A 23,248-nucleotide genomic window follows, 5' to 3' on the forward strand; every position below is an offset into this window, starting at 1 on the left:
TTTTTCTTGGAACCCTTAAAAGGGTAGACCGAAGAGCAAAAACTTGCAGAACGCTTCTAAAAAGATCTTGCTAGTGTAACTGTGGGCATGCATATACACTATCTATTCATGCATTAATCCCTGCATGCCTGCATCCATCCATTAGACAAATATTTATCAAGCATCAACTATAATGCTCAGAACTGCTTTAGGAGCTAAGGATATAAAGGGGAATTAGATAGGCCAATTCCTTTCCCTTGGACTTTGGTACATGCATTTCAGGATAGGAGACAGACAATAAATATGTAAACAAGTAAACATGAGGATGACAGATGATGATAAGTGCCATCAGAGAGATAAATAGGGTGGTGAGACAGACAGTACTTGAACAAACATATGTATGAACCACTCAGACATTTCTGAGTGGCTGGGTTTTGAGCTGACATCTGAAAGTTAAGAATGTTACAGCCATTCAGAGATGGAGAGGGAGTGAAGGAGGACAGACAGAAATTTCAAGCATATATCAAGTTCCAGAAATGTGAACTAGGGGGCCAATGAATTTAAGAAAAATTATCCATAACCTGGAGACACATCAAGAGTGACGCTGCAAGTCCTTTCAAAGGTATACTGAAGCTTTGTTTAACAGTCCCAAGGATGATTGATTTTTCTACAAGAATGTACCATTGCAAGATTTTGCTATTTATTACTTATTAATTGAGAGCTCAGACTCTGCAAAGTTATATATGTTAAACTTACATATGCAGTGATTTCTATATAATAGCAAAGATAACCTTGAAATTTATGATTTGTTGCTGTGAGGAACACTGACCAATTTTACGTTTAGAAATCTTAGTCTAGTCATGTTTAAATAAAAAGACTGTGTAAACCCTATTCCTCTTAGAAAATAGTGTATCATCATATTGGTTTCTTCAACAATGAATGAGTTGATAAAAATTTTTGATATGTGATCACTGATAGTCAAATGAGTCATGCTTTTAACTTTTGGAAAATTATATTTGACAAGTCTCTCCATAGCTCAGCCCAGGGCTCTGGGCCAGAGTTCAGCCTTAATGAGTATGTGTAGCCTTGAAATTGTCTGCATTTTAATCAGCAAATATTCTATTACTCAGACTCTCTAAGGGGGCTTTTGTGTCCACTGCTAACCACAGTAGTATCTCTCAAGACTCCTCATATGCCCTGGCTTTGATTTTTCAAGCAATGTTCTGATGGCCAACTCTGCTTCTTAAAGGTTTAGATATCAGGAAATGAGTACCTTGTGTGGAGCATGGAGATTATAGTTTTGTAGAATTATTAAACTTTTTATAAATTCATATATTGGTCTCCTGATGTACGCATTTAATTCTAACAGGGGCACTTCTTCCAGGACCCATCAAGTCTGAGAGGCTGTCTAATAAAAGAAGCTAGAGACAGACCACAGCAGGTGGACAGGGGCCCGGCTGGAGCTGTTTAGTTGAGCAGCCACTCTAGGCAACACGAAAAGCATCTCATTTGTTTCTAACTTGTTGGGTAGAGGTGGGTGATGATCATTCTAGCTTTATTTTCCTCATTGGGATGGACATCTGCAACCTCTGCCATGAATGCAAGGTCACAGGAAGGAAGGAACTCACATGCTCCCAGGGGACAAATACTTTATTTCTTATGATGTCAGTCAGTCTGCCTCCCCTGACAATCGTTTCATGTACTCCCCACAGACAAAATCTTAGCTTTCTCCAACCCTTTTTTAGAAGCCTGAGCACCTTTTAGCAGCTGGGATTTCATGAGCACAGTGGCCATGAAGAGATATTGACACCTCCTCCAGCTCCTGAGAAGGAAGGCCTGTGGGCCCTCAGCACCTGTGAAAAGGTCATTTCTCTAGGCCTCAATAACTCTCTATAAAAGTTATCCTTCCTTGTAAAAGAGAGCTCTGTTAATGTTTTATTTGAAATTCTATTGAAAAGACTTGTCACAAGAAATGCCCAGGATGGCTGCAAATTGCAATACTTATTTATTTAAACCTACATTCCTCTTTAATGTTTAAAATGTTGGAGAGTAGCTGAATGCCCTACAGAAATGGACTCAATACAGTGGCCTCTAGGGATGTCAACCCAGTTTATGAAAACTTTCCTATTGACAAGTCTACATTTAAAAACGTTTTCGAAAGTACAAACATGAAAATTGAGATCTTGAGGCAACTTAACTTTTTCAGCTTCAACGCTAACAAAGTGGTACAATAAGCGATGAACAGTGACCTAAATAAATACAAACACACAAGCAAACAAGAGCAACCAGCATAAGGGAAATGCCCATGTCGCTCACACAAAGCATCATTCATCAGAGCAGGGAGCCCCATTGGGTTGAATTGTGCCTGAAGGCTGTACAGAGCAACCCCATACTTAGTGCATTCCTTCCTTGCCTTCATTCAGCAACTTGGTCCAGCTTCCTACTTCTCCCTAAGCATCTTACCAGGAGTTAGTTAGCTATCTTAATTTTCAGTGAAGATGCAGGAATTGATGGGTTAAATAATGTGAGGAGATTGCATCTCATCAGAGCAATAAATTACAATTTATTGAAATAGATGTTCTGTCTAGTGGGACATGTCCACCTTGGATGACAAGAGGGCTCCCTCTTTACTTTACATGAAAGATCTCACCAGGGCACTGATTAGTGTTTATTTGGTTTTCTTAGTTCAGAACTTCAAAGTATTTTCCAAAGGTGATTTCCTCAAAAATCTTTTTTGAGTTAATTGGAGCATAACCATTGACAATTATCCCCACAAAATAGTTGGGCTAGACTGTGCCAACTCTTCTACACTTTTTGTTCATAATGTTGCAAAGAAGGACCTCCCCTACACCTCACAAGAGTTTCTGAGAGGGAAAGGGAGGAGTCTGGGGGTCTGAGGAGTTGCCACACCCTCATCCCAGGTTACTGTGCGAGCAAGAGCCATCCTAGGTGTGGTTTGCCAGGTGTGGGCAGCACTCAAATGCTCTTTAGTACAGTAATGCCAAGCAGGTGTTTCATAAGCAGCAAGTTCAAAGTCACATCAGCAGGAAGAAGATTCTTTTTTTTTTTTTTTAAAGAAGATTCTTTTTTTTTTTTTGCACACATTTTTCCCATTGTAGAAAAAGCTAAATAACATAAAATCTACTTTTAACCATTTTAAGTGCACAGCTCTGTGACACTAAGTACATTCATACTGCTGTGTACCCAGCAGCACCATCCATCTCCAGACTTTTTCATCTTCCCCACTGAAAATGTATACCCATTATGTATTAAGCACTAACTTGCAAGGTTCCTTTTTTATGGAAGACCAGATGGTATAGCTTCCTAGGGGAGGAAAACAGCATTTTGACAAGGTGTTCTCTCTTCTTAGGTATTGAGGAAATCAGACTTGATTCCCCATGATGAAAAAATTATCCTTGCATTGAAGTACCTACTTTTGACATGATTTTCAGAACACCCATTCCTCTCCATTTGGAATCATTGAAGATTGGGCAGAGAATATCTCCCATGAACAGTGAGCACTTGACACATGAAGAGGGGGAAATTTTCTTCTGGGATGATGTTTTTTGAAGAAGAAGGAATGGGTTGCAGGATGGGATGAGTAGATATAGGAAGGCTTCTTGAAGAGAAAGAGAGGAGAGGGTGGGAGGGGATTGCTCTGGCCACAAATGGGCAGTGGCTACTTTCTTGATCATCACAGATACAGAATATTCCATCACAGAGAGTTTTATTGGACAGAGTCAGACAGATATGATTCTGGTTATGTCTCTTGCAAGTTCTGTGAATTGAGTCAAATGATTTCCCTTTTCCAAGCCTCAGTTTTCTCATCTGCAAAACGGGGATATTAAGAGTGTCACCCTGTGGGAAAGCCAGCTCACTAGCCATCAAAAACCACACAAAATCCAACTAGACCACATTTCTCAGCCTCTACTGCAGTTCAGTGTGGCCATTTGACTGAGCTCTAGTCATCGGAATATAGGCAGCAGTGCCAAGTGCTGTTTTCACCTAAAACTTCTACAGAGTGCACTCTCCCCATTTTCTACCTGTCTTCCTGTCAGTGCAAGGAACAGTGAGGCCCAGAGTATGGAGGAGCCACAAGATAGAAGCAACCTGGGTTCTGAATCACTGCACGGAGGAGAGGCAGACATTGATTAGCAAGTTTTAGTTCTAATTGCTATGTGAGCAAGACATAAGCTTATATTGCATGGAGGCTCTTTGTTACTGCAGCATTATTTAACCTAAGATAATTATAGGGTTAAATGAGATAATTTAAGCAGTGTCCAACATAGCACCTGGGAGCTGGTGGATGTTAACTGTCCTTTAACAGTGAAGAACCAGAATGATACAGCATGCGAGACCTGGTTTTAAACTAAGGCTGTACTTAGTTTGCTAAGTAATCTTAAGCAATTTTCTCAAAGAGTTTTTAATTACTGATCTGTAAAAAGGGAAATAATATTAATGAAAAGGAAAAATATTATTAAAATTAAGAGAATATGTAGTTTTTCTCCCATTCAGAAACCTCTATTCCTGCATGATTGAACATTCTTTAAGCTAGCTGTTGCTTTTTCTTGCTGCAGTACTGTATTGATTACAGATCTCAGTAGGGGCAGCCTGCTGGGCTCAGGTGCCATTTACTTAAAGTAGCATTGAGAATTCTTGAGCCAGGGCTGATCCAATACAGAGACACATTGGTGAGACTGTAGTCCTCTGGTAATTGCAGGGCATCTAGGTTGAGCAGGCTATCGACAGGCATAAAACCAGCAGCTCTAGAGTCCAAAGGCCATCAAGAAAGCACTTACATTCTAACAGATGTTGAGAAAGGTTCGCGGGACCCTGAGCCACCCCCCAGTTTTTCCCTTTCTATTATTACGTAGGCAGAGAAGGAAGTGAACTCACTTCCCAACTGCCTGGGAATGTCAGGTTCTTTACTAGAGGGGTTTCCAGCAACACTGAACATAGTGATGAACCTCTCAATTCCAACTTGCTCTGTTTTTTACCAAGAATCAGGAAATGCTGGTGTAAGCCATAGGTTTTCTAATGATTAAAGCCCCTTCTATGAGTTTGGGGCAACCATGTGACTGTGGCTCAGACCATGAACTCCTTATTGCCAAATTCAGACTGAAATTGAAGAAAGTAGGGAAAACCACTAGACCATTCAGGTATGACCTAAATCAAATCTCTTATGATTGTACAGTGGAAGTGAGAAATAGATTTAAGGGCCTAGATCGGATAGACAGAGTGCCTGATGAGCTATGGAATGAGGTTGATGACATTGTATAGGAGATAGGGATCAAGACCATCCCCATGGAAAAGAAAGGCAAAAAAGCAAAATGGCTGTCTGGGGAGGCCTTACAAATAGCTGTGAAAAGAAGAGAAGTGAAAAGCAAAGGAGAAAAGGAAAGATATAAACATCTGAATGCAGAGTTCCAAAGAACAGCAAGAAGAGATAAGAAAGCCTTCCTCAGCGATAAATGCAAAGAAATAGAGGAAAACAACAGAATGGGAAAGACTAGAGATCTCCAAGAAAATCAGAGATACCAAAGGAACATTTAATGCAAAGATGGGCTCAATAAAGGACAGAAATGGTATGGACCTAACAGAAGCAGAAGATATTAAGAAGAGATGGCAAGAATACACAGAAGAACTGTACAAAAAAGATCTTCATGACCCAGATAATCACGATGGTGTGATTCACTGACCTAGAGCCAGACATCCTGGAATGTGAAGTCAAGTGGATCTTAGAAAGCATCACTATGAACAAAGCTAGTGGAGGTGATGGAATTCCAGTTGAGCTATTCCAAATCCTGAAAGATGATGCTGTGAAAGTGCTGCACTCAATATGCCAGCAAATTTGGAAAACTCAGCCATGCCCACAGGACTGGAAAAGATCAGTTTTCTTTGGCCCATTTTTTGATTGGGTCATTTATTTTTCTGGAGTTGAGCTGTAGGAGTTGCTTGTATATTTTTGAGATTAGTTGTTTGTCGGGTGCTTCATTTGCTATTATTTTCTCCCATTCTGAAGGCTGTCTTTTTACCTTGCTAATAGTTTCCTTTGATGTGCAGAAGCTTTTAAGTTTAATTAGGTCCCATTTGTTTATTTTTTGCTTTTATTTCCAATATTCTGGGAGGTGGGTCATAGAGGATCCTGCTGTGATGTATGTCAGAGAGTGTTTTGCCTATGTTCTCCTCTAGGAGTTTTATAGTTTCTGGTCTTACGTTGAGATCTTTAATGCATACGGATGGCTAACAAACACATGAAAAGATGCTCAACATCACTCATTATCAGAGAAATGCAAATCAAAACCACTATGGGATACCATTTCACACCAGTCAGAATGGCTGCGATCCAAAAGTCTACAAATAATAAATGCTGGAGAGGGTGTGGAGAAAAGGGAACCCTCTTACACTGTTGGTGGGAATGCAAACTAGTACAGCCACTATGGAGAACAGTGTGGAGATTCCTTAAAAAACTGGAAATAGAACTGCCTTATGATCCAGCAATCCCACTGCTGGGCATAAACACTGAGGAAACCAGAAGGGAAAGAGACACGTGTACCCCAATGTTCATCACAGCACTGTTTATAATAGCCAGGACATGGAAGCAACCTAGATGTCCATCAGCAGATGAATGGATAAGAAAGCTGTGGTACATATACACAATGGAGTATTACTCAGCCATTAAAAAGAATACATTTGAATCAGTTCTAATGAGGTGGATGAAACTGGAGCCTATTATACAGAGTGAAGTAAGCCAGAAGGAAAATACCAATACAGTATACTAACGCATATATATGGAATTTAGAAAGATGGTAACGATAACCCTGTATACGAGACAGCAAAAGAGACACTGATGTATAGAACAGGCTTATGGACTCTGTGGGAGAGGGAGAGGGTGGGAAGATTTGGGAGAATGGCATTGAAACATGTGAAATGTCATGTATGAAACGAGATGCCAGTCCAGGTTCAATGCACGATGCTGGATGCTTGGGGCTGGTGCACTGGGACAACCCAGAGGGATGGTATGGGGAGGGAGGAGGGAGGAGGGTTCAGAATGGGGAACACATGTATACCTGTGGTGGATTCATTTTGATATTTGGCAAAACTAATACAATTATGTAAGGTTTAAAAATAAAATAAAATTAATTAAAAACAAAAGATCAGTTTTCATTCCAATCCCAAAGAAAGGCAATGCCAAAGAATGCTCAAACTACCACACAATTGCACTCATCTCACACGCTAGTAAAGTAATGCTTAAAATTCTCCAAGCCAGGCTTTAGCAATATGTGAACCGTGAACTTCCTGATGTTCAAGCTGGTTTTAGAAAAGGCAGAGGAACCAGAGATCAAATTGCCAACATCCACTGGATCATGGAAAAAGCATGAGAGTTCCAGAAAAACATCTATTTCTGCTTTATTGACTATGCCAAAGCCTTTGACTGTGTGGATCACAAAAAACTGTGGAAAATTCTGAAAGAGATGGGAATACCAGACCACCTGATCTGCCTCTTGAGAAATTTGTATGCAGGTCAGGAAGCAACAGTTAGAACTGGACATGGAACAACAGACTGGTTCCAAATAGGGAAAGGAGTATGTCAAGGCTGTATATTGTCACCCTGTTTATTTAACTTCTATGCAGAGTACATCATGAGAAACGCTGGACTGAAAGAAACACAAGCTGGAATCAAGATTGCCAGGAGAACTATCAATAACCTCAGATATGCAGATGACACCACCCTTATGGCAGAAAGTGAAGAGGAACTCAAAAGCCTCTTGATGAAGGTAAAAGTGGAGAGTGAAAAAGTTGGCTTAAAGCTCAACATTCAGAAAATGAAGATCATGGCATCCGGTCCCATCACTTCATGGGAAATAGATGGGGAAACAGTGGAAACAGTGTCAGACTTTATCTTTCTGGGCTCCAAAATCACTGCAGATGGTGACTGCAGCCATGAAATTAAAAGATGCTTACTCCTTGGAAGGAAAGTTATAACCAAACTAGATAGCATATTCAAAAGCAGAGACATTACTTTGCCAATAAAGGTTCATCTAGTCAAGGCTATGGTTTTTCCTGTGGTCATGTATGGATGTGAGAGTTGGACTGTGAAGAAGTCTGAGCACCGAAGCATTGATGCTTTTGAACTGTGGTGTTGGACAAGACTTTTGAGAGTCCCTTGGACTGCAAGGAGATCCAACCAGTCCATTCTGAAGGAGATCAGCCCTGGGATTTCTTTGGAAGGAATGATGCTAAAGCTGAAACTCCAGTACTTTGGCCACCTCATGCGAAGAGTTGACTCACTGGAAAAGACTCTGATGCTGGGAGGGATTGGGGGCAGGAGGAGAAGGGGACGACAGAGGATGAGATGGCTGGATGGCATGACTGACTCGATGGACATGAGTCTGAGTGAACTCCGGGAGTTGGTGATGGACAGGGAGGCCTGGCGTGCTGCAATTCATGGGGTCGCAAAGAGTCAGACACAACTGAGCGACTGATCTGATCTGATGGGGCTGAACTGGGGGCCCCTGCCAAGGATTGAGATCCTGGGGTTGGAGCAGGGGTGGGGTTTCTTCCTTTCCATGCAGTAAGAACTGGGGTTTGTTAAGGATGAAAAAAATATGGCAACAAAATCCAAAGGTTCAGCAACACTTAGGGTCCAGGAGTAAGGAGTCACATGGGGGTTGGGAATAAGGGGGGAATGTTCTGGGCAAACTCCAGGAATATACTCCAGGAGTCCAATCCATTGAGCAGCTATGTGACAGTCTGGCTCAGAGTGTCCAAAGCAAAGACATGGATTCTGTGGAAAAGATGGCCTAGTCACACGTGAGAAGAGAGGACAGGAGCAGCTGGATAGAAGCCAAGGACAAATGCTAGGATTGCCTACAGAGGAGGAGCAAACGTCAGCTTTGCAGTGAGGTGGCAGGAAAAACACTGAGCTACCTAAGAGAAGTGCCAGGAAGCCAGCTAGGTTTGGAGATTACGTAAAAAATCAGTGTTTATCCATGTAAGCTTGGCAAATGGCCTGCACCAGCACTGCTTAGGAAAACCTTTACACTGAAACTTCTGGGACTACTGGGATTTTGATTCCACAGAGCACTCTGCTGACTGACCAGGAATCCGACTTTGAGGTGTTAAGAGGGAGCTTGTGAACACGCTGTTTTAAATCACCCAGGCATGGTTGCAGAAGAGGGAGGGCATGAAGAAAGAGCAAGATGAGCAGTGGGTGAAGATGCCATTGTATGGTTGCTTTAGATGTGTGTCCAGGCCTCCTGTCAATCCTCATGTTTTCCTGAGATTCTCACCTTTGCTTTAACTTGGAGGACCTGCTTCTCTTTCTTTTCTGCTACTTATTTCTCCTGGTTCTGTCTTACTTGTGCCCACCCCACCATGACCTCAGTTAATAACCTGGGCCTCTCTGCTTAATAAGGCTGGGTGGCAAGTTTATATAGAAACAACTGGTCCTCATCACCCTAGACTCCTCTTCAAAGCAACTAGCTTCTATCAATTATCTTCAGAGGATGCCTGGTAAACTCTCTAGGGGAAAATCTACAAGTTACCTGTACAGTTTGAGCACCAGAGAACAGGACAGGAAAGGCCTCTGGGTGCTTACATGGTGTTTGGGTTGTTCTGCATGGTCTTTCCCCCAGTGTTAGGTACGATTAGGGTGTTAATAATACTTGCTGATGGTCCCCTTTCCCTCTCTTCCTCTTTAAGATTCTATTCTGGAAGAATCTGTTCTAAATACCAGCAGTGTCTCCTAACAAATATATACTAGATATTAATAATGTGTTGATAAAATCAAAGGAAATGATTCATATCATATTTCACAGGATCAAAGAGACACATATTTATTTTCTTAACAACCACAAATTGGTAGGAAAGCACTGTGTTATAGCTTCACTGAGAGTGTTTTTTCTCCCTTTAGTGGTATAGTCAATAGTTGATAGCTTCTCAGACTTTATGAACTATGTTACATAGAGACATGTCTTTCTATTAAATATTTGAATGATGATAAACATTTTGGTTGGGTAAGAGTAATGGGATATAGATATAACGATATTATAAAATAAGGGTGACTTATTTTATATGAAATAGAACAAAATAGAGGCAGTACAATTCAACAAAAAGCATGAAATTTGGCATTTGAATGCATGGGGTTTTGAGCCTCAGTTTTTCCATCTGTAAAATGAACACATGGAATCTACCTCAAAGTTTGGTTAGAAGTACATGAAGTGATTTTGATGGTTCTTCCAGTAGTCATGTATGGATGTGAGAGTTGGACTATAAAGAAAGCTGAGTGCTGAAGATTTGATGCTTTTGGACTGTGGTGTTGAAGACTCTTCTTTGTTTTATTTTTTATTTATTTTTTTACTTAAAAAAATTTTTTTGGAGGCTATTTACTTTACAATATTGTATTGGTTTTGTCATACATTGACATGAATCTGCCACAGGTGTACATGTGTTCCCCATCCTGAACCCTCCTCCCACCTCCCTCCCCATCCCATCCCTCTGGGTCATCCCAGTGCACCAGCCCCAAGCACCCTGTATCATGCATCAAACCTGGACTGGCGATCCGTTTCACATATGATAATATACATGTTTCAATGCCATTCTCCCAAACCATCCCACCCTTGCCCTTTCCCACAGAGTCTGAAAGAATGTTCTATACATCTATGTCTCTTTTGCTGTCTTGCATACAGGGTTATCGTTATCATTTTTCTAAATTCCATATATATGTGTTAGTATACTGTATTGGTGTTTTTCTTTCTGGCTTACTTAACTCTGTATAATAGGCTCCAGTTTCATCCACCTCATTAGAACTGATTAAAATGTATTATTTTTAATGGCTGAGTAATATTCCATTGTGTATATGTACCACAGCTTTCTTTTCCATTCGTCTGCTGATGGACATCTAGGTTGCTTCCATGTCCTGGCTATTATAAACAGTGCTGCAACGAACACTGGGGTGTACATGTGTCTCTTTCAATTCTGGTTTCCTTGGTGTGTATGCCCAGCAGTGGGATTGCTGGGTATATGGCAGTTCTATTTGCAGTTTTTTTTAAGGAATTGGAGAAGACTCTTGAGAGTCCCTTGGACTGCAAGGAGATCCAACCAGTCCATCCTAAAAGAAATCAGTTCTGAATATTCATTGGAAGGACTGATGCTGAAGCTGAAACTCCAATACTTTGGCCAACTGATGTGAAGAACTGACTTATTTGAAAAGACCCTGATGCTGGGAAAGATTGAAGGTGGGAGGAGAAGGGAATGACAGAGGATGAGATGGTTAGATGGCATCATCAACTCGATGGACATGAGTTTGAGTAATCTCTGGGAGTTGGTAATGGACATGGAGCCCTGGCATGCTACAGTCCATGGGGTCACAAAAAGCTGGCGATGACTGAATTACTGAACTGAACAGAACTAATATGCCATAGAAATCATGGATAATTTCATTCAATTGCTAACATTAAATATATTTCACTGGATAGCTAATATAAAATATGAATTTCATTAAATAACCAATATCAATTATTAAACCTATTTCATTAAATAGGTAGCATTAGATATTAAATACATCAGTTCAGTTTTAGGGCTTCACTCCAGGCTTCCCTGTCCATCACTGACTTCTGGACCTTGCTCATGTCCATCAAGTTGGTGATCCCATCCAACCATCTCATCCTCTGTTGTCCCCTTCTTCTCCTGCCTTCGATCTTTCCTGGCATCAGGGTCTTTTCCAAGGAGTCAGTTCTTTGTATCAGGTGGCCAAACTACTGGAGCTTCAGTTTCAGCATCAGTCTTCCCAATGAATATTCAGGACTGATTTCCTTTAGGATGGACTGGTTGGATCTCCTTGCAGTCCAAGGGACTCTCAAGAGTCTTCTCCAACACCACAGTTCAAAAGTATCAATTCTTTGGCGCTCAGCTTTCTTTGTGGTCCAACCCTCACATCTATACATGACTACTAGAATATTTCATTAAATAGATAATATTAAGTGTAACCCTAAATCTACTCAGGAAGCAGTGCAGTCTTTTACATACTTCAGAAGACATTTCAGCTGGTTGCAGCATCATCTCTTGAGTTACCAAGAAAGAATCCTCTATGAATCCTACCACAGGTATTTAAGGCTCAGTAGACATGGTTGAGAAAGTTCTAAGTCTCTGACAGCTTCACAATTACTTTAGAAAATTAACCTCTCAGAATTAATAGGGAAATACGAGAGGCTTTTCCACTATAGTGATAGATAAGGCTAATGGGTATGCCCTCCACTCTTTACTATTATTTAACACTGTGTTGGGAGCACTGGTCCACACAAATAAATAAGAAGAATCACTAGGTAAGTGAGTAGGAGCAAAACTATCACTATTTCCAGATGAAATATATTTTTAAAACTCCAAAAAATTACAGAAAATTACCATAAACAACAATACAACAGTAAAATAGTAATTTGAGAAAATAATTCAACAGCTTTTATGTTTGCAAACAATAGTCTGAAGGAGTAATGGAAGAGAAAGAAAGACACCCACAAACTAGGCATAAACTTAAATATTCTAAATGTCTAAGAGGGACACTAAGTGCTCTTGCAAATACAAAAGGAGACTTGAATGAACTGGAAGAAAAGTCATGTTCTGAGCTGGGAACACAGCATTAGAAGAGATTTCCTTTGCAATTTCAATAAAAATACTATCAGTTTTTGCCTTCTGGTACTAGTTGCTTATATCAGTAAATCTGGAAAACCCAGCAGTGGCCACAGAAAAAGGTCTATCCTCATTCCAATTTTCAAGAAGGGCAGTACTGTACTAAAGAATGTTCAAACCACTGGATGACGGCATGCTAGTAAGCTTATACTCAATATCCTGCAGGCTAGGCTTCAGCATTACATGAACCAAAACTTCCAGATGTCCAAGATGGGTTTCAAAAAGAGGAACCAGAGATCAAATTGCCAACATTTGCTGGATCATAGAGAAAGCAAGGGAAATCCAGAAAAACATCTACCTTTGTTTCATTGACTATGCTAAAGCCTTTGACTGTGTGGATAATAACAAACTCTGGAAAACTCTTAAAGAGATGGGAATACCAGACCATCTTACCTGTCTCCTGAGAAACCTGTATGCAGGTCAAGAAGCAACTGTTAGAACCCGTATGGAACAACTGACTGGTTCAGGATTGAGAAAGGAGTATGACAAAGCTGCTTATTGTCACCATGTTTATTTAACTTATACACAGAGCACATGATGAAAAATGCTGGGCTGGATGAGTTATAAGCTGAAATCAAGAGTGCCAAGAGAAATAACAATAACCTCAGTGATATGCAGATGATACTACTCTAATGACAGAAAATGAAGAGGAACTAAATAACTTCTTGATGAGGGTAAAGTATGAGGGTGAAAAAGTTGGCTTAAAACTAAATATTAAAAAAATAAGATCATGGCATCTGGTCCCATCACTTCATGGCAAATAGAAGGGGAAAGGTGGAAGCAGTGGCAGATTTCCTCTTCTTGGGCTCTAAAATCACTGTGACTGCAGTTATTGAATTAGAATACCATTGCTTCTTGGCAGGAATACTATGCAAAGCTACACAGTGTGCCACTTTTCCAACAAAGGTCATATAGCCAAGGCTATGGTCTTTCTAGTAGTCTTGTATGGATGTGAGAACTGGACCACAAAGAAGGCAAAGCACCAAAGAATTGATGCTTTCTAACTGTTGTGCTGGAGAAGACTCTTGAGAGTCCCTTGGACAGCAAGGAGATCAAACCAGTCAATCTTAAAGGAAATCAACACTGAATACTCATTGAGAGGACTGATGCTGAAGCTGAAGTTCCAATACTTTGGCCACCTGATGTGAAGAGATGACTCATTGGAAAAGACCCTGTTGCTGGGAAAGATTGAAGGCAGAAGGAGAAGAGGGTGACAGAGGATGAGATGGTTGGATGGCATCACTGATTCAAATGGGACATGAACTTGGGCTATTTTCAGAATAACACATCTCTGGGAGATGGTGAGGGACAGAGAGGCCTGGCATGCTGCAGTCCCTGGGGTCATGAAGAGTCGGACATGACTAGGTGACTGAACAACTAGTTGCTTACAAATGCAATGAAAGAACTGACTGGAAAGAGTAACAAGAAAATACTCAAGAAAATCCTTAAAAGACAAAGAATACAGAAGTGAGAAAACCTAGTTCTATCAGGTATTAAAATACGCTACACAACAATTACTTATAAGGGAAGAGAGTAAAAACTAGAAGAAACAGAATAGGAGCTAAGCTTTTCTGAATAAATTTTGTAGTTTTGACTTTAGAATCATGTAAGCATTTTATATAATTATAAAACTAATTTTGTTGAAAATTAAATTCTAAAAGCTGAAAGCAAAATTAAACAAAGGAACACAACAGTTCCATGGGTTAGAGCTTCAACCATGGAGAGGAATTCTCTCTAGACTTTAAAGTATGATTGAGCATTCATAAGGAGATACGTATCTTACAGAAAAAAAATTCAAACTCTTGAATTTAAAAAATTGATACCAGAAAGCAAGGGAAACTATTATTTAAAATATATTTAATTGGAGGATAATTGCTTTCAATGTTGTGTTGGTTTCTGTCATATATCAACATGAATCAGCCATAGGTATACATATGTCCCCTCCCTCCTGAACCTCCCTCCCACCCCAATCCCATCCAAACTACTAAGCTTACATCAAAAGAACTCAAGAGAGAATTTGAAGGGGTTTTAACTCATGAAACATGGAACAATATAAGATTTCAAAGGAATAATATTAACTGAAATAGATTGAAACACTAGAATACATTAAAAAATCATGAATTCTTGATAATGTGAGGGATCCCATTAGTCACCAATGAAGGATGCTAGAGTAGAAATGTGTTATTCTGAAAATAGTTTTTAAAAAAGAAAGAATAAAGCATTTTCCTGTCTTTCTTATACAAATCACACCCCAGGGAACCAAATAGTTCTTGAACTGTTAACCAGACAGTTTTTCTGTAAAGAACTCTAAATAATAAAGAGGAATAACAGAATTAGAAAACTACCATTTTGGAAATTCTAATGAAATCATGTATGTAGGCAATATGCCTCAGTGACTGTTAAGATCATAAAAGAGCACCATCCTTTGTAAAACATTCTTGCTACAAAAGAATCTGATCAAACCCAGCTAGCTATTTAGAGGGTACACAGAGAAAAAAACAGGCTGGTTTCTTCAGTAAGTAAGTTGCAAGGATAAAAAAGAGTGAGAGAGACTGAAAGAGACTGGAGATATTTCAGTCAAATGTAATGCTTGGACCTTGTTCACATGTCAATGAACAAACCCCAAATTCAGCGTTCTTGCCTTGAGAACCTCATGGACAGTATGAAAATGCAAAAAGATATGACACTGCAAGATGAGCCCTTCAGGTTGGTAGGTGACCAATATGCTACTGGGGAAGAGCAGAAAAATAACTCCAGAAAGAATGCAGAAGCTGAGCCAAAGCAGAAATGATACCCCAGTTGAGGATGTGTCTAGTGGTAAAAGTAAATTTCAAAGCTGTAAAGAACAATATTGCATAGGAACCTGGAATGTTAGGTCCATGAATCAAGGTAAACTGAACTTGGTCAAACAGGAGATGACAAGAGTGAACATCAACATTTTAGGAATCAGTGAATTAAAATGGACAGGAATGGGTGAATTTAATTCAGATGACCATTATGTCTACTACCGTGGGTGAGAATCCTTTGGAAGAAATGGAGCAGCCTTCATAGTCAACAAAAGAGTCCAAAAATGCACTAATTTGGTGCAATCTCAAAAGCAACAGAATGATCTTGGTTTATTTCCAAGCAAAACATTCAACATCACAGTAATCCAAGTCTATGCCCCAACCACTAGTGCCAAAGAAGCTAAAGCTGAATGGTTCTATGATGACCTGAAAGACTTTCTAGAACTAACACCAATAGAAGATGTCTTTTTCATCACGGGGAACTGGAATGCAAAAGTAGGAAGTCAAGAGAATAATGGAATAATGGGCAAGTTTGGCCTTGGAGTACAAAATGAAGTGGGTCAAAGACTAACAGAGTTTTGCCAATAGAATGCACTGGTCATAGCAAAGACCCTCTTCCAACAACACAAGAGACAACTCTACACAGGAACATCACTAGATGGTTAATACCAAATCAGATTGATTATATTCTTTGCAGCCGAAGATGGAGAAGCTCTATACAGTTTGCAAAAACAAGACCTGGAGTTGACTGTGGCTCAGATCATGAGCCCCTTATTGCAAAATTCAGACATAACTTGAAGAAAGTAGGGAAAACCACTAAGTCATTCTGGTGTGACCTAAACCAAACGCCTTATAGAGTAAAAGTGACAAATAGATTCAAGGGATTAGCTCTGATAGATAGAGTGCCTGAAGAACTATGGACAGAGGTTTGTACAGGAGGCAGTGACCAAAACCATCCCCAAGAAAAAGAAATGCAAAAAGGCAAAGTGGTTGTCTGAGGAGGCCTTACAAATAGCTGACAAAAGAAGACAAGCAAAAGGCCAAGAAAAAAAGGAAAGATATACCCAACTGAATGCAGAGTTCCAGAGAACAGCAAGGAGAGATAAGGCCTTCTTAAGTGAACAGTGCAAAGAAATAGAGAAAACAATAGGATGGGAAAGACTATAGATCTCTTCAAGAAAATTGGAGATACCAAGGGAACATTTCATGCAGAGATGGGCACAATAAAGGACAGAAATGGTAAGGACCTAACAGAAGCAGAAGAGATTAAGAAGAGGTGGCAAGAATACACAGACAAACTGTACAAGAAAGTTCTTAATGGCCCAGATAACCACGATCGTTTGGCCACTCACCTAGAGCCAGACATCCTGTAGCGTGAAGTCAAGTGGTCTTAGGAAGCATTATTATGCACAAAGATAGTGGAGGTGATGGAATTCCAACTGAGCTTTGGTATTTCAAATACCAAAAAATGATGCTGTTAGAGTGCTGCCCTCAATGGAAAACTCAGCAGTGGCCACAGGACTGAAAAAGGTCAGTTTTCATTCCAGTCCCAAAGAAGGGCAATGCCAAAGGAGGTTCGAACTACTACACAACTGCACTCATTTAACATTCTATCAAGGTAATGCTCAAAATCCTTCAAGCCAGGCTTCAACAGTACATGAACTGAGAACTTTCAGTTGTACAAGCTGAGTTTAGAAAAGGCAGAGGAACCAAAGATCAAATTGCCAACATCTGTTCAGTCATATATAAAGAAAGAGAATTCCAGAAAAAAATGTACTTCTGCTTTATTGACTATGCAAATGTCTTTGATTATGTGGATTACAACAAACTGGAAAATTCTTAAAGAGATGGGAATGCCCGACCACCTTACCTGTCTCCTGAGAAACCTGTATGCAGGACAGGAAGCTACAGTTAGAACTCGACATGGAACAACAGATTGGCTCAAAATTGGGAAAGGAGTATATCAAGGCTGTTGTCACCCTGCTTATTTAACTTCTTTGTAGATTACTTCATGTGAAATGCTGGGCTGAATGAGTCACAAGCTGGAATCAACATTGCCAGGAGAAATATCAATAACCTCAGATACACAGTTGACACAACCTTTATGACAGAAAACGAAGAGGAAATAAAGAACCTCTTGATGAAAGTGAAAGAAGAGAGTGAAAAAAACTGGCTAAAACTCAACATTCAGAAAACTAAGATCATGGTATTCAGCCCCACCAATTCATGGCAAATAGGGAAACAATGGAAACAGTGACAGACTTTATTATCTTGGACTCTAAAATCACTGCAGATGGTGACTGCAGCAATGAAATTAAAGATACTTGCACCTTGGAAGAAAAGCTATGACATACCTAGACAGTGTATTAAAAAGCAGAGACATCACTTTGCTGCCAAATTTCTGTATAGTCAGAGCTATGGCTTTTCCAGTAGTCATGTATGGATGTGAGAGTTGGACCATAAGGAAGGCTGAGCACTAAAGAATTGATGCCTTCAAACTGTGGTGCTGGGGAAGTCTCTTGAGAGTCCCTTGGACTGCAAGGAGATCAAACCAGTCAATCCTAAAGGAAATCAACACTGAATATACATTGGAAAGATTGATGCTGAAGCTCCAATACTTTGGCCACCTGATGTAAAGAGCCAACTCATTGGAAAGACCCTGATGCTGGGAAAGATTGAGGGTGAGAGGAATATCATTGAGTAACAATGTTGTAATAGTTTCAGGTGGACAGCAAAGGGACTTAGCTATACATATACATGTATCCAATCTCTCTCAAACTTCCCTCCTATCCAGCCTGCCACATAACATTGATCAGAATTCCTGGTGCTATACAGTAGGTCATTGTTGGTTATCTATTTTAAATATAATAGTGTGTACATGTCCATGTACACGTCCATTCCAAACTCCCTAACTATCCCTACCCTCTATTCTTCCCACCTGGCAACCATAAATTCGTTCTCTAAGTCTATGAGCCTTTCCGTTTTGTAAATAAGTTCATTTGTATAATTTCTTATTAGATTCTGCATAAAAGAGGTGTCATACAATATTTCTCCTTCTCTGTCTCACTTACTTCACTCAGCATGATAATCTCCAGGCATTTCCATTTGCTACAGATGGCATTATTTCATTTTTTTTTTAGGTTGAGTAGTATTCCATTGTATATATGTAACACATCTTTTTTATCCATTCCTCTGTTGATGGACATTAAGTTTGCACCCATGTCTTGGTTATTGTAAACAGGTAACTGACTACTTTTATGGATGTTTAAAAATTTTCATAATAAATAAATAAATAAATAATCAATTTCTGAAAAATACTTATTTGTTTAAAAATTTTTCCCCACAAAGGAGGAATAGGAAAAATAAAACAAAAGAAAGCGCTGGTTTTACTTCAACTTGGTGTTACTGTGACCCTGAATAAATGAGAGCTAAAGATATCAAGTCTCATTTGGGACCAAGATCTCATTGTTAGAATTTTGCTAAGACTGAGACTATAAATGGACAGAGGGCTTAAAACTTTTTTAATTTAAAAGTTCGCTTTCTATTTTTTTTTTTTTTAATTTTGTGGTGGCAAGGAGGTGCTGCCTTCCAATATGGCATATGGCACCATTTTATATTAGGGAAAGCTAAAGTGGAACAGCACTATGAGAATTTCACAATGGCATTTGTGACAAAATAATGAATACAAATAAAGAACAATATAGGAAGTCTCTCCTGCCTCTCAAAAAAGCTGCAGGTGAGTGATGATATTGGGTTTGTCACCTAGGGAGCTCAGCACACCTGGGTATCCCCTCTAGCCCAATCAGGTGCTGTCAACCTTGTAGCACTCCCTGTTCTCCATCCATTCCCTCTAGAAACAGCTTCTGTGTGTACCCTGTGCCAAGCACTGGGCTGGATGCATGCATATGCACAGAAAGAAACATGGTTCTCACCCTGCAGGAGCAAACCAGGAAGAATGAGTCACATGCTCAGGAAAGAGAGATGGAAACAGAAATGTTTTAAACAAGTAGAGAGGTGTCTCCCTGAGGTAGGTGCAGAGAACTGGAGGGCACCCATGGAAGCTAAAGACATCAGGGAAGGTTTCTGGAAGTGGAGGGATTTTGAAGAGATCTGAAGGAAAGTAGCAGATGATGATAATCCAAGAAAAGTAGAAGAGTGAGGAGCAGGGAGGGGCATGTGCCAAGTCCTGAAGGCTTGGGGAAGGCAGGGTGGGCATGAGTGCTGGGCAGAGAAAAGATTGTAGAGGGGAGACTGAATGGTAGAAAGTGGTGGGGGCACTGAGTTGAGGAAGGGCTCTAACGAAGGGGCAAATGTCTGTGCCAGGGTTCTCAGTGTGGTCTAGGACCAGCAACATTAGCATCACCCAGGAAGTTGGAGAGTGCAAATTCTCAGGCTCAACCCAGACCTGATTAATCAGAAACCCTGTGGGTAATGCCCAATAATCTGTCTTAACCAGCCTTGTAGGAGATTCTCTAAATGATTTTACCCTCCACGGGACATTTAGTAATGTCTGAATATACTCTGGGCTGTATGACTGATGGGGGTAAAGTACTACTACTAGTGTTTTGTAGCCTGGATGCTGCCAAACATCCTACAATGCACAGGACAACCCCTTCCCCTGCCCTGCCCCCTGCCAAAAAATCCAAATGTCAGTGGTACAGCTGTTGAGAAATCCCGATCCTCTCTTTCTCTGTCTGTGTCTTCCTTCCTTCCTTCTTGTCTCTCTTTTATTCCCACTTGTCCTCTACAGACAGACAGCAGAGCACTCAAAAAACCACAAAGTTCTCCTTTTCCACATATTTGTTATTTACTCAGTTACAGATAACCATCTCCTTTTATTGAATTAGCAATGCCCCAGGACTAAGTTGACCTGTGGTTAATATGGGCATTATCTTATTTTTGTCCCAAAGGGTCCATTTCTCTTCCTGGGAGTGGGATGGGATTGCTCAGAGTATAGGTGACAGTCCCCACCTCAGACCTGAAGCTATAGGTCTTGGCCACCCTGCACATGAGCTTATACCTGAGGCCCAAATAACCAGGAGTCTTGGTTTTGGCATGAAAGACAGTTGCAGTGAAAGTGGAGGCTTCCACAAGAGATATCAGGGATAATTCTGAACTCTTCATCCAGACCACAGAAGTAAGCATGTCCATAGATAGTACAAAGTCCAAACAATGTTTTTAAGCAAAGATGTAAAGTCACATGAAGAGTCTGAGAGTAACCAACAGATAGAATTCTGATCTGAAGGATAACATTGACAAATCCAATAATTATATCCACTAGAAGACGTTTACAGGGCAAAAAGAGTAAGGAAAGTGTAAAGTTACAAATATAAGCATTGGCAGTGCCCATCCAACACTTTCCAGGGGAGCTGGTGCCCCCAGTATGAATGTTTAGTCTGCTTATTATTATTCCACTGCGGTGGTAGGTGTACCAGGCTTTTAAAGTCTGAAGCCATTAACCATTTCCACTATCCAGCTTCTTTGGCTCTGTTTTCAGGCTCTCACACAACCCTCTAATAATGGTCTTCCCCATAGTTAACCCAGGTCATCCAGGTCATGGAGAAAATGACCTGGTAAAGTTGATAACGAATGTTGAGTTTGCTTGAGGGCCATGTTTTTCACTAAACAGGAACTAACTTATCTGTTGGTTTATGGCTCTGGCCTCTATTGAATCTACTTAGTCATCCTGATTGATAGAATAACCTCTGGGACACTGACAACATGGAGCTTCTGGACTTCCAAGGTAGCGTGAGAGCCAGACCAAGGACCATAAGGAACACCTCTGGGAATCTGGTTCTGGCACTAGCCTGTTGTCCTCTTTGGTCATCCTGATTGTCATAACGCATCTTGTCTTCCAACTTCTACATTCCCATGATATTCAAAAAACATGTGTGGTAGATTGAAAAAAGTGGCCATCATATTCTGCAGCTCCTTCCACCAAGAAGTAGAGTCTATGTCTTATTTCTTCATCCCTGAATCTGAGATGGCCATGTGACTGGCCAGTAGAACACAGAGGAAGTGACCTCATGTGAGTCCGAGACTGGGGCTCAAGACATGTGCATCTTCTGTCCTGGATCCTTTGGACCCTAAAGTTGTTGAGTGTATCAGTCCAAACTAACTTGTTGAATGATGAGAAACAAATGTCCCTACCACCTTGGTCATTCCAGAGGATAGCCAGACAAACCCCAGGAAGAGAGGTACTCTGCTTGGTACAGCTGACTGCATGTACATGAGGAAGTCCACCCAAGACCAAGAGAAGACCCTCTTGTGGCATGGTGTATGTCACATGTCCAACTCTTTGGACATCATGTCCAACTCTTTGTCACGCTATAGACCGTAGCCCACCAGACTCCTCTGTCCATGGGATTTTCTAGGCAAGAAATATTGGAGTGGGTTGCCATTGCCTTTCTCCAGAAGATCCTCTTAGATGAACTCAGCTTGCCAAGGCACAAAATCATAAGCTAAATAAATGGTTATAGTTTTAAATATTAAATTTTGGAGTGGTATTTCATGCAGTAGATAACTGACAACAACAGTATTTGTGTTTATAATAACTCCAAATTAGTCCTTGAACTTATTGCCACATTTCTCTCTGAGAAGCCATGGGATTTGCTTCTCAACCTAACACAACTGGGATTTATCTCTTATTATCTCAGGAGCCTCAAAGGCTCTAGCAGAAGGAAACCCCTTGTTTTTTTTTCATCAAGATGCTAAGAGATCTAGGTAAAAGCTACAGAAAATTTTGAGCCTGCCAACATTCGCTTGAGGAGAAACAGGAGGATTAAATATGTAAAACTGCATTTCTTAGACATAGACAGATTTCTGACCTTCAGCCGGCGGTCAGGATCTCCACTGCATAGAGAGTTTACAGATACTTTGAATGATTTCCAGGCTGGGCTTAAGTTATTCATCACAACCTGAGGAAAAAAGAAAGGAGTGGTGGGTGGGAGAGGAAATGCTTGACATTTTCATTTTCAACATAAAAACTACTTGAGAAGCATCGAAAGCTAGAGAAGCTTATGAAACGGACAGTTGTCTGCAACAGGTGCCTTAATGAAAACTTGCAGTAGTAAACCTTTGAAAGGTGCTCACTAAGTGAACATTATGGGCAGAACTCCTGTGATCACTAGCCTGGGTGTTGTTTTATGAATAATAACAATAATATTGTACAGTATGTGGGTGTTGGAGATGACCCTTTCTATGTCAAAAGAGGGTAGGATTAAGGAGATGGGCTGCCTCTGCCTCTGATAAAGGATCCCCTGTTCTGTAGGTCATTGCTATGGCATCAATTCCCTTCTATTGAGGTCAGCATACATAAAGTCTACAGGTGGGAAATTCTATTGCTGCAGTTGAGTGGTCTTTGGTGACCCGTGACCTTGGTTAGATCAAATTGCAAGTCAGAAGAAAAATCCTAGGAGTATGCTTGGAAGGCATGAAGGCAGATCTTCAGAATTTCAGGATCACAAACTAAGACTATAATGGAGTGTAATTCTTTTAAAAGCAGTTTACCAATCATGAACTTGGTTAAATTCTGCCTGAGGGTCCATTTGAGTCAAGTCTTATTCTGCCATCAAATGATTCAAATAATTCAATTTGGTTTAGAATGTGTGAGTATTTGCTCATATCTAGGATTGTACTGTATGCGCTGGGGCTGGGTCCCAAAGTGTGATTCTTGGAACTGCAGGAACTTTTTAAGTACAAATTCCTAGATTCCAACCAGATATACTGACAGAAACTCCCTAGGTGGGTCATTAGGTGATCCTGATGCATGATATTTGAGAACCACTGTTCCAGCG

General features: G+C 40.4%; 1 protein-coding gene across 1 annotated transcript in view; it reads right to left on the minus strand.

Moving 5' to 3' along the window:
• Positions 1 to 23,248, minus strand: part of CPNE4 (copine 4) — a 687,587-nt gene that overhangs the window by 141,085 nt on the left and 523,254 nt on the right. The window contains exon 7 of the mRNA XM_086350140.1: positions 22,280 to 22,369. Within this exon, the coding sequence (XP_086206266.1) occupies positions 22,280 to 22,369 (90 nt within the window). The remainder of the gene's footprint in view (positions 1 to 22,279; positions 22,370 to 23,248) is intronic.

Source organism: Bos grunniens, chromosome 1, assembly GCF_055505025.1.
Source record: "Bos grunniens cultivar Pamir isolate PY7600 chromosome 1, Bosgru_T2T1.0, whole genome shotgun sequence".
Taxonomy (NCBI): Eukaryota; Metazoa; Chordata; class Mammalia; order Artiodactyla; family Bovidae; genus Bos; species Bos grunniens.